The 12,540-nt window shown below is 47.7% G+C and overlaps 1 protein-coding gene across 3 annotated transcripts in view; it reads right to left on the reverse strand.

Moving 5' to 3' along the window:
• Window positions 1–12,540, reverse strand: part of GBF1 (golgi brefeldin A resistant guanine nucleotide exchange factor 1) — a 1,570,387-nt gene that overhangs the window by 868,931 nt on the left and 688,916 nt on the right. For all 3 annotated transcript variants that reach the window (XM_069240539.1, XM_069240538.1, XM_069240540.1), the window contains one exon: window positions 2,003–2,143. In XM_069240539.1, the coding sequence (XP_069096640.1) occupies window positions 2,003–2,143 (141 nt within the window). The remainder of the gene's footprint in view (window positions 1–2,002; window positions 2,144–12,540) is intronic.

Below are 12,540 nucleotides of genomic sequence, written 5' to 3' on the forward strand. Positions count from 1 at the left end.
TCTTTTTGCCACTATCTTACCTCTAAGGGGAACCCTTGGACTCTGTGCATGCTATTTCTTACTTTGAAATAGTACATACAGAGCCAACTTCCTACACCTATGCCACAGGCAGTGTGAAGTTGGCATGGCACTCTGAGGGGAGTACCATGTCGACTTACTCATTTTCTCCCCACCAGCACACACAAGCTGTGAGGCAGTGTGCATGTGCTGAGTGAGGGGTCCCCAGGATGGCATAAGACATACTGCAGCCCTTAGAGATCTTCCCTGGCATCAGGGCCCTTGGTACCAGGGGTACCATTTACAAGGGACTTATCTGGGTGCCAGGGCTGTGCCAATTGTGGAAACAAAGGTACAGTTTTAGGGAAAGAATACTGGTGCTGGGGCCTGGTTAGCAGGGTCCCAGCACACTTTCAATCATAACTGTCATCAACAAAAGGCAAAAAGTCAGGGGGTAACCATGCCAAGGAGGCATTTCCTTACAGTTAGCTTTTACAGGGGACACTTCTAAGGTACCAGTTTCTAATTATCATTCTGAGTTGCTTGATACCAAATACCAAACAACCCAGGGTTCAGAGTGGCCATTGTGTATCTGGGAAACTTGTGTTCACCAGTGTCCAGCACATGTATTAAAATGGCTGCTATGTTCACTCACAATGTCCCAGGTTTGGCAAGGAAACAGTGGGGGCATATTGCTCATGCAGCTATGCTCTCACATATAATATGGTGCACCCTGCCTTAGGGCTGGAAGGCCTGCCAGAGAGGTGTCTTATCCATAGTGTATGCAGTTTATGGAAGCCAGGGCGCACAGGAAGGGTGCCATGTTGAGTTTGTGTTTTAGGTTTGCACCAGGACACTCAACCTGTAATGGTAGTTCTGGGTGCATCTGGATGCATGGCCCTAGAGGGTGGCACAATCAGTTTGGCTGCCCTCAGGGGTCTACCCTTAGTACCCAATGCCCTGGGTACCTAAGTACCCTTTACTAGGGACTTATAGTGGTAGCGAAGGCTGTATCCAGCTCTGCCCCAAGGACTCTGGTTAGCAGGAGCCCTGGGCACTACCATTTCTAGGCTCCATCAGACATCAAGCAAAAATTGGAGGGCTAACCATGTCAAAAAGAGGGCTTTTCTCAGAGTTGGGCAGGGGTGGCTCCAATCCAGGAAACTCGGGGAGGAGCGGAGCCGTCCCAGACACTGGCTCTGAGGACTGAGGCCTGGAACAATGATGCTATTTTTCTCTCGTCGGCTGATGGAAGGGGTAAAGTTGAATTACGCTTGTTCTTCAACTTCTTTTTCTATGACTTACCCGACCGTCCTGAGGACTTGGAGTGGGATGATGAAGAATAAAGGCTCCGCAAACATTCTTGGGACCTTCTACCTCGACCACGAGCAGAAGCGACACAGAACTGAGCGTCAGGATTCAATGAGCTATAGTGACTACTCCCTTTCGGATTCATGGCCCGGCATTCAGAGCACGACTTCAGGTCCTGGTCGCTCCCCTAAAATCACAAGCACACAAGATGTGGATCCGTCACGGACATCACCCGATGACCGGATCTGCAGTACCTGAACCCAGTCTTACATGATGACATCTCAACCTACCAGGAGTGTCAACTCTCAAAGATCCTCAGCAAAATGTTGAAAAAGACCAGTCAAAAAGTGACCGAGGTGTATGCTCTTCTTCAGATCTCCGCTAACTAGTGCAGAAAGAAAATAAGTGATGCCAGCGCACCAGGGTGGCACCTATATAGGTCCCACAATGTCATATCTGGCGAGCACCATGCAGACGATGGCACGGAGTGTACCGACGCCACCAGACGGCACGCACAGGGGCACTCATTGAGAAAAATCTCAGGATCCAGACTGATGTCTGGGGAAATTCTAAAGTATGGAATCTTCAACTAGAAGTCTCTATCGGATATAATGCGCAGTCTTAATCATAACTACAGTGTGGACCAATTCAGAAAATCAGAAAGTAGGAGAGATAGCTGATATTAAATAGTTACCTGATTCATTTGCTTCCCCTACATCATGATGCACAACTTTCATCTTGCCAGCCATGAGATGCCCACTGGTGGGTGGCCTAATACTAGACTCTTCCAAAGTTTCACAGAGTACCATGTCTTCAACTGACTGCTCTTGAACAGCTATTAAATGAGATGAAATAGGACAAATTAGTTTTCATGATAATGAAGGGTGTTTGGCTGCAGTGATGCCTACTGACCAATCAGAATTGCACAAAGATTATTTAAGAGACTTTGGGTGGCAGAGAAGGTTAATAGTAATATATACTGTGTATTAAGAATTGCATCATGACCTATATGATTTAGAGATTCACAAGTTGACATATTCGGTTTGTGTTTTCCTAATGTCTGTGAAAATACTTTACCTGAATATGTGGAAGTGAAAATGGCAAAGGCAATATTGTTTTAGGAAAAGACGGTTAAAGTTTAACACAAAGGGACATGTTGAGCAGTTTTGTGGAATGTTTGATTAGCTTAAAAATCCATCTCCTACAAAGCAAGGTTATTGCATCACTGACATTTATGCCACATGCTAACATAAAAGAACAAGTTACTTGCCTTCGGTAATGAGGTATCTGGTAGAGACTATCTAGCTGCAGATTCCTTAACTTAGAATTTCCTGGCGTCAGCTTCGAACCTGGAGTTTTTTCTGAGCAGTACCCTGCCTGCGCCGTCGGGCAGCGTCTTTCGGATCTGCGTGCGACCATCTCCACGTGCGTCGTCAGCGTCGTTGGAGCCATCTATGAAGTCACGGTTGTCTATATAGACGCCGTCTCGGCGCGCGTATGTCAGTTCTTTTCCACAACTTCCCACACCAGAAGCGCAGAGCCATGGAAGAACCAACAGTTATGGATTTTACCTCTTTGACTGTTAGAAGTAAAAATTCTTTCATGCCTTTAAGAAAGGCAAAAATGCCAAAATCATATATATACATATATATATGGAAAATGTCACTTACCGAGTGTACATCTGTTCATGGCATGGGACGCTGCAGATTCACATGCTGTGCATTATCCTGCCATCTAGTGTTGGGCTCAGAGTGTTACAAGTTGTTTTTCTTCGAAGAAGTCCTTTCGAGTCACAAGACCGAGGGACTCCTACCTTTCGGCTCTATTGCGCATGGGCATCGACTCCATCTTAGATTGTTTTCCCCGCAGAGGGTGAGGTAGGAGTTGTGTATATAGTAAAGGTGCCCATGCAATGGAGTGAGTATGTATGTACATAATGTGTATAAAAATAGTATATATTTACAAATTTACAAATGTACGATTTTCATCAACTTATAACGGCTACAGGCTCCCGGGGAGGTGGGAGGGCGCATGTGAATCTGCAGCGTCCCTTGCCACGAACAGATGTACACTGGGTAAGTGACATTTTCCGTTCGATGGTATGTGTAGCTGCAGATACACATGCTGTGCATAGACTAGTAAGCAGTTATCTCCCCAAAAGCGGTGGCTTAGCCTGTAGGAGTTGAAGTTGTCTGAAATAATGTTCGTAATACAGCCTGTCCTACTGTGGCTTGTTGTGTTGTTAACACATCTACACAGTAATGTTTTGTGAATGTATGAGGCGTAGACCATGTAGCTGCCTTACAGATTTCGGTCATAGGGATATTTCCTAGAAAGGCCATTGTGGAGCCTTTTTTCCTTGTGGAGTGCGCTTTTGGTGTAATAGGTAGATCTCTTTTTGCTTTGATATAGCAGGTCTGAATACATTTCACTATCCATCTGGCATTGCCTTGTTTGGATATTGGATTTCCTGCATGAGGTTTTTGGAAGGCTATAAACAATTGTTTTGTTTTGCGAAATTGTTTTGTTCTATCAATGTAATACATTAGTGCTCTTTTAATGTCTAACGTATGTAAGGCTCTTTCAGCTACTGAGTCTGGTTGTGGAAAAAAGACTGGGAGTTCCACTGTTTGGTTTAGGTGGAACGGTGATATAACTTTTGGTAAGAATTTGGGATTTGTACGGAGAACAACTTTATGTTTATGTATTTGGATAAAGGGTTCTTGTACAGTAAATGCTTGTATTTCACTTACTCTTCTAAGAGATATGATAGCTATTAAGAAGGCTACTTTCCAGGTTAAGTATTGTATCTCACAGGAGTGCATGGGTTCAAATGGTGGACCCATGAGTCATGTTAATACAATATTGAGGTTCAACGAGGGGACTGGTGGTGTTCTCGGGGGTATGATTCTTTTTAAACCCTCCATAAATGCTTTGATGACTGGGATTCTAAAACGTGATGTTGAATGTGTAATCTGCAGATAGGCAGATATTGCTGTGAGATGTATTTTGATAGAAGAAAATGCTAGTTTAGATTTTTGTAAGTGTAATAAATAGCTTACAATGTTTTTTGTGGAAGCATGTAGTGGTTGAATTTGATTATTATGGCAGTAATAAACAAATCTTTTCCATTTGTTTGCGTAACAATGTCTTGTAGTAGGTTTTCTAGCTTGCCTAATGACCTCCATACATTCTTGTGTAAGGTCTAAATGTCCAAATTCTAAGACTTCAGGAGCCAGATTACTAGATTGAGCGATGCTGGATTCAGGTGTCTGATCTGTTTGTGTTGAGTTAACAGATCTGGTCTGTTTGATAGTTTGATATAAGGTACTACTGACAGGTCTAGTAGTGTTGTGTACCACGGTTGGCGAGCCCAGGTTGGTGCTATTAGTATTAGTTTGAGTCTGTTTTGACTCAATTTGTTTACAAGATAAGGAAGGAGTGGGAGAGGGGGAAAGCGTAAGCAAATATCCCTGACCAACTCATCCATAATGCATTGCCCTTGGACTGAGGGTGTGGATACCTGGACGCGAAGTCTTGGCATTTTGCGTTTTTTGTTGTGAATAGGTCTATTTCTGCTGTTCCCCAGCGTAGAAAGTAGTTTTGTAGTACCTGGGGATAAATCTCCCATTCGTGTGTTTGTTGGTTATCTCGACTGAGATTGTCGGCTAACTGGTTTTGAATCCCTGGGATGTATTGCGCTATTAGGCGAATGTGATTGTGAATCGCCCAATGCCAAATCTTTTGTGCTAAGAGACACAGTTGTGATGTGTGTGTCACTCCTTGTTTGTTTAGGTAATACATTGTTGTCATGTTGTCTGTTTTGACAAGAATGTGTTTGTGAACTCCATTGCAAACCCGACGCCTGTTTGCATTCTGCACCCGGCCCCCGTGCCGCTGAGGGTGTACTTTTTGTGCTGACTTGTGTCCCCCCCGGTGCCCTACAAACCCCCGCTGGTCTGCCCTCCGAAGACGCGGGTACTTACCTGCTGGCAGACTGGAACCGGGGCACCCCCTTCTCCATTGAAGCCTATGCGTTTTTGCCACCACTTTGACCTCTGCACCTGACCGGCCCTGAGCTGCTGGTGTGGTAACTTTGGGATTGCTCTGAACCCCCAACGGTGGGCTACCTTGGATCCCACTTTGAACCCTGTAGGTGGTTTTCTTACCTGCAAAACTAACGAACACTTACCTCCCCCAGGAACTGTTGAAAATTGCAGTGTCGATTTTTAAAATAGCTTATTGCCATTTGTGTGAAAACTGTATATGCTATTTTGCTAATTCAAAGTTCCTTAAGTTCCTAAGTGAAATACCTTTCATTTAAAGTATTGTGTGTAAATCTTGAACCTGTGGTTCTTAAAATAAACTAAGAAAATATATTTTTCTATATAAAAACCTATTGGCCAGGAATTGTCTGAGTGTGTGTTGCCCATTTATTGCCTGTGTGTGTACAACCAATGCTTAACACTACCCTCTGATAAGCCTACTGCTCGACCACACTACCACAAAATAGAGCATTATAATTATCTCTTTTTGCCACTATCTTACCTCTAAGGGGAACCCTTGGACTCTGTGCATGCTATTTCTTACTTTGAAATAGTACATACAGAGCCAACTTCCTACATATGGGTCTCAGTGTTTTGTTTTTTTTTGGAAATAGAACATACAGGGAGTAGACGCCTGTTCCTTTTTGATGGTTGGGTACTAGTTCTATAGTTTCTTTTTGTAACAATGCTTGGACTTCTAGTTGTAACAGGTCTAAGTGTTGTTTGGACATATTGTGTGGTCTTGGAGGCACATCTGGTGGCAATTGTAGGAATTCTATGCAATAACCATGTTGGATAATGGTTAGGACCCATGCGTCTGTTGTTATGTGTTCCCAGTTGTGGTAATATGTGGTAAGTCTCCCCCCACTGGTGTTGTGTGGTGGGGGTTTTTGACACTGAAGTCACTGTTTGGTTTGTGGGGTTTTTGGGCTCTGGAATTTCCCTCTTGCTTTAGGGAACTGTCCACCTCTATATTGGCCCCGAAAACCTCCTCTTTGATACTGGCCCTGATATGTGGGTCTGACTTGTGAGGTGGAAGGTTCTGTGGTTTGGGCACGAAACCCCCCTCAAAAGTGCAGCTTCCTAAAAGTGCCTCTGCTCTGTGGGGAGTAGAGCACGCCCATGGCTTTGGCCGTGTCCGTGTCTTTTTTCAGTTCTTCTATTGCCGTATCCACCTCCGGTCCAACAATTGTTGTTCTTTGAAATGCATATTCAGCACAGCCTGCTGGATTTCTGGCTTAAATCCGGAGGTCCGTAACCATGCGTATCTACGAATGGTTACTGTCGTGTTCACTGTCCTTGCCGCCGTGTCTGCTGAGTCCGTAGCACACCTTATTTAGTTGTTAGAGATAGTTTGGCCCTCCTCAACAACCTGTTGGCCACGTTTCTGGAACTCTTTGGGAAGGTGTTGAATGAGATGTTGCATTTCATGCCCTGTCGTATCGAGCCAGTAGAGCTTGAGAATTGGCAATCCGCCACGGATTGGCTGCCTGTGCTGCCACCCTCTTCCCTGCTGCATCGAATTTCCGACTTTCCTTGTTGGGCGGTGGTGCGTCTCCTGAGGTTTGGGAGTTTGCCCTTTTCCGGGCTGCTCCCACTACTATCGAATCAGGAGTTAATTGTTGTGTGATATACACAGGGTCAGTAGGGGGAGGTTTATATTTCTTCTCCACCGTAGGTGTGATGGCTCTGCCTTTTACTGGGTCCTGAAACACTTGTTTGGCGTGTTTTAACATGCCTGGCAGCATTGGCAAGCTTTGGTATTGGCTGAGAGTAGATAACAGGGTGTTGAACAAAAAGTTGTCCTCTATGGGCTCTGCATGCATAGCTACATTATGGGATGTAGCTGCCCTTGAAACCACCTGCATGTATGCAGTGACGGCCTTGCCGGATAGCAATCAGGACTATTGTGTGAGACCGGTGCATCATACAAATCCCATGCATCCGGGTCATCCCCGTGAGTGTCAGTGACTGCATCATTGGGGGTGTTGCTACCGGGGACAGATGTGGCGAATGTGATGGCGCTTGCTGTGGCGAGAACCGTGGTGGTGTCTTTTCTTTAGCCACTTTTGATTTTGGCTGCATTTCCATTTCTTGGAATGCAAGCTTCCGCTTCATCTTTATTGGAGGAAGAGTTCAGATTCTCCCCGTGTATTTTTGTATATGCAACCTCTTCTCGGTATGGTCTGACTCTCCCATGCCAGTTCTTATTCAAATCTGTGCCCTTGTAATTGAGTTGCAAGGCCTTGTTCTTCTGTATAGGAGCCTGGTTTCGGCTCCGAGGCCGCATGTTTCGGCACTGAAGTTTTTTCTACAGTCTTTTTCGGCTCCGAGGAAACCTTCTTCACTTTCGGGGTGCCGAACTCTCGGTGTAGAGTTTGTTCGGAGCCGGTATCTCGACCGGAGTAAGATGTCTTCGGCTGCTGGGAGGCCTTTTTCGGTGCTGATGTTTGGTCACTGTGTTTTCGGATTAAGCCATGGCCTGTTGGCGGTGGCGTCCCCTTGGCCTTCATTATTTTTGAGTGAGTTTTCGTCGGGGCTGGTTTACTCACGGTTTGCTGCGTCTTCGGCTGCTCACTCTCGGACTCGTCCGAGTCCCATTCTCGAATGGAGAATCTCTCCTCTTCTTCGACGTTGATGTGCCCAGTCGGTGTCGACGCCATCTGGCGTCTTCGAGCTCTTCGATCTCGCAGTGTTTTCTTGGATCGAAATGCCCGACAGGCCTTGCAAGTATCCTCTTTGTGTTCAGGAGACAAACACAGATTACAGACCAAGTGTTGGTTTGTATAAGGATACTTTGCGTGGCAGTTGGGGCAGAAGCGGAAGGGGATCCGGTCCATGAGGTTTGAAGATGGACGCGGTTGGGCCGACCAGGCCCCGTTGAAGAGTGTAAGCCCCGAAGGGCCGCCGGAGCGCTACTTTCTTCGGTGTCGATGTGCTAACACTAACCCTTTACCGAGCGCAAAGAAATACCGTCGAATTTTCCGATAACTATCTAACTTTTCAGAACCGAAATACGGAGCGAAGAGGAACACGTCCGAACCCGATGGCGGAAAGAAAACAATCTAAGGTGGAGTCGATGTCCATGAGCAATGGAGCCGAAAAGGAGGAGTCCCTCGGTCTCGTGACTCGAAAAGACTTCTTTGAAGAAAAACAACTTGTAACACCCCGAGCCCAACACTAGATGGCAGGATAATGCACAGCATGTGTATCTGCAGCTACACATGCCATCGAACACATATAATATATATATATATCTGTATAAAAAAATATCTGAAGAGCGGGGAGGCTTGGGTGGGTGTAAGGAATCTGCAGCTAGATAGAGTCTCTACCAGATACCTCGTTACCGAAGGTAAGTAACTTGTTCATCTGATAGAGACTTCGTGCTGCAGCTTCCTTACCTTAGAATAGATACCCAAGCTATAACCCCTGGCAATGGGTCTGAAGGAGATTTTTACACTAGGAAGTCCTGCAAAACAGACTGGGCAAATGCCCCTCTCTTCTCACCTGACTATCCAGGCAATAGTGTTTTGCAAACGTGTGCAAAGAAGCCCACGCTGCAGCCTCACAGATGTCCACCACCAGCACGCCACATGCTAACGCAGTGGTATCAGCTTTCCCCCTAGTAGAATGAGCCCTCAAGCCCTAGGGAGGCTTCTCCTTTGCCAAAGCGTAGCAGATCTTTATACAGAGAACGACCCAGCGCGAAATGGATCGTTTCTGCACTGCGCGACCCTTCTTTGCACCAACGTACCCCACAAAGAGTTGGTCGTCCACCCGGAACTCTTTAGTGCGGTCAAGGTAGAACGAGAACGCTCTTTTTGGATCCAGCCGATGGAGACGCTCCTCTTCCTTAGAGGGATGCGGTGGTGCAAAGAAGGTGGGCAGGGTGCTATTTGACCCAGATGGAAAGGGGTCACCACCTTGGGGAGGAAAGAGGCACGAGTTCTTAACACCACCTTGTCAGGATATATCACAAGATAAGGTGGCTTTGAAGATAAAGCCAGCAGCTCAATCACTCTTCTGGCAGATGTAATTGCCACCAAAAAGGCTGTTTTAATAGTGAGCAGCCGGAGAGGACAGTTATGCAAGGGCTCGAAGGGAGCACACATAAGGAAGGTAAGAACCAAATTAAGATCCCACTGGGGCATAACGAAAGGCACAGGCAGGAACAGATGCACAAGCCTTTTCAAAAACCTCTGTACTATAGGTGATTTAAAAAGAGATGGTTGATCGGGCAACTGAAGAAAAGCCGATAAGGCTGCAAGATAGCCCTTGAGAGTCCCCAAAGGAGGAACCCTGCTGAGAGACAATATAAACAAAAGGATGTTAGACAGAGAAGAAGAAAGAGGATCAACAGACCTCTCTGTACAATATGAAACAAAACGTTTCCAACAGCAGGCGTAGATCGACTTAGTAGAGGGACCCCTGGCTGCCAGAATGACATCACAGACCTCGGGAGGGAGGTCATAAACCATCAACTGTCGGCACTCAATCTCCACGCATGAAGGTGCAGAGTTGACAGGTTCGGATGGAGAACCTATCACTGCTGCTGCGACAGAAGATCCTCCCAAAGAGGCAGCCTGATTGGAGGACCAATGCTCATTTTGAGAAGCTCTGGATACCAAACTCTCCGTGCCCAATCCGGAGCCACTAGGATTACTTGGGCCCGGTCGTTCTTGATTTTCTTGAGAACTCTGGGCAGAAGTGGTATAGGCGGAAAGGCGTACAGGAGGCCTGAACTCCAATCGTGACGAAAAGCGTTGCCTAGCGATAGCCCCCTTGGAAACTCCAACATGCAAAACTGCTGACATTGCGCGTTCTCTACAGAGGCAAACAGATCTAACCAAGGCTCTCCCCACTGCTGAAAGAGTCCTTGCGCCACCTCCGGATTGAGACACCATTCGTGATCCTCTACGCATTTTCGGCTGAGCTCATCTGCCCTGCCATTCAGAGAACCTGCCAGGTGTTGAACCACCAGGGTCAGGCCCTGCTGTTCCAGCCATGTCCAGAGACGTAAAGCCTCTTGACAAAGGATCCACGACCCCACACCGCCCTGCTTGTTGCAGTACCACATTGCGGTAGTGTTGTCCGTGAACACCTGCACCACCTTCCCTTTCACAACAGGAAGAAATACTTTTAATGCTAGCCGGATCGCCCGAAGCTCCAGCAAGTTGATGTGGAACCCGGATTCCGCCGGAGACCAGTGACCTCTGTTCTCCACCTCCCTCAGATGGCTGCCGCCTCCCAGAAGTGACGCATCTGGCACTACCGTTAGATCTGGTTGGGGAAGGGAGAAGAGTCTGCCTTTGACCCAATCGCAGTTCACTAAACCACCACTGCAGATCTTTTGCAGTCCCCTCTGAGATCTGAACCACGTCGGTAAGATTTCCCTGATACTGTGCCCATTGGAACTCCGGGTCCCACTGAAGAGCCCTCATGCGCCATCTAGCATGCTTGACCAATAGGATACAGGAAGCCATGAGTCCCAACAGCCTCAGAGTCTGTCTCACCGAAATCCAGGATAGAGGCCGAAACATCGGTATCATAACCTAAATATCCTGGACCCGCTGTTCGGGAGGATAAGCCAGATACTGCACTGTGTCCAGAACAGCTCTGATGAAAGTGAGCTTCTGAGAGGGAGTCAGGTGTGACTTCAGCACATTTATAGTGAACCCCAGCGAATGCAGGAGGTCCACCGTTGTCTGGAGGTGGGTGACGAGAGCCTGGGGCGTAGAAGCCTTCAACAGCCAATCATCCAGGTAGGGGAAGACTGAAATCCCTGACCTGCGCAAATGAGCTGCCACCACCGCCATCACCTTTGTGAACACCCGAGGGGCACTGGTGAGACCGAAAGGAAGCACGGTAAACTGAAAGTGCTCGTGGCCCACCTTGAACCGCAGGTAACGCCTGTGGGCTGGAAGGATAGGAATGTGGAAATACACATCCTGCAAATCCAACACTACCATCCAGTCTCCTTGGTCTAGGGCAGACAAAACCTGAACAAGAGTGAGCATCTTGAATTTCTCCTTCTTGAGGAAGAGATTAACGTCCCTTAAATCCAAGATAGGGCGAAGGCCTTTGTTCTTTTTGGGAATCAGAAAGTAGCGGGAATAACAACCACTGCCTACTTCTGATATCGGGACTCTTTCTATGGCTCCTTTGGCCAAGAGAGCCGTAACTTCCTCGAAGAGCAAAGCTAGATGGTCCTCCATCAGCCATTCCTTTGTCAGAGGGATAGAAGGAGGGAAAGACTGGAAGGGAAGGGAGTAGCCCTTCCCTATGATCTGCAGGACCCAGTTGTCCTTAGTGATGGAAAGCTAGTGAGGGAGATGAAAACGACGGACGTGATCCCGCAGAACCATACTAGGAGGGCTTGGGCGCAGTGGAGGGGAGCTGTGTGGCGGCCGACCTCAGGCCAGACCCTCTGGGTCTGATGGTACCACGACCTCTTCCAGGATGCTGTGAAGCCTGAGGACGGTGGCTGAACTGTGGCTATCGTGGTACCACGCCCCTTCCGAAGCCTCGAAAGGGGCGAAAGACAGACTGCTGTCATGGTGGCACTGAAAGGCCCAAGGATCTGGCCGAGGCTCGAGAATCCTTGAACCTCTCGTGCGCGGAGTCTGCCTTTTCGCCAAAAAGGCGAGAGCTATCAAAGGGCATGTCCATCAACCTGGACTGGACATCTCCTGAGAAACCAGTAGAACGTAGCCAGGCTTGGTGACGTAGGGCCACGGACGATGAAATCGCTCTGCCCAGCGAGTCGGTCGTGTCCAAACCACACCGGATCGTAAACTTGGCTGCATCCCTCTCATCCTTGACAGCCTGGGTGAGAGTGTCCTGTACGCTCTCTGGGACCTGGGGCAGCACCTGTGCCACCGTATCCCATAAAGTATGGGAATAACGGCCCAATAGGCAAGAGGTGTTTACGGACCTCAATACCAGGCTGTTGGAAGAAAACATCTTCCCAAGCTGATCCAGCCTATTGGAGCCCCTATCCGGGGGAGCAGAAGGGAAGGCACCACGGGAAGAAGAGGTTTGGACAACCAAGCTCTCAGGTGTGGGGTGTTGTGTCAGGAAACTAGGGTCCATCGGAGCGGGCCTATGGCGGCGGCCGACCGTCCTATTCACAGGAGCCCCTGTGCTGGGTTTGGACCACGTACCCAGAAGGATGTCGAAGAGCCTC

This window comes from Pleurodeles waltl, chromosome 6 (genome assembly GCF_031143425.1).
Source record: "Pleurodeles waltl isolate 20211129_DDA chromosome 6, aPleWal1.hap1.20221129, whole genome shotgun sequence".
NCBI classification, from domain to species: domain Eukaryota; kingdom Metazoa; phylum Chordata; class Amphibia; order Caudata; family Salamandridae; genus Pleurodeles; species Pleurodeles waltl.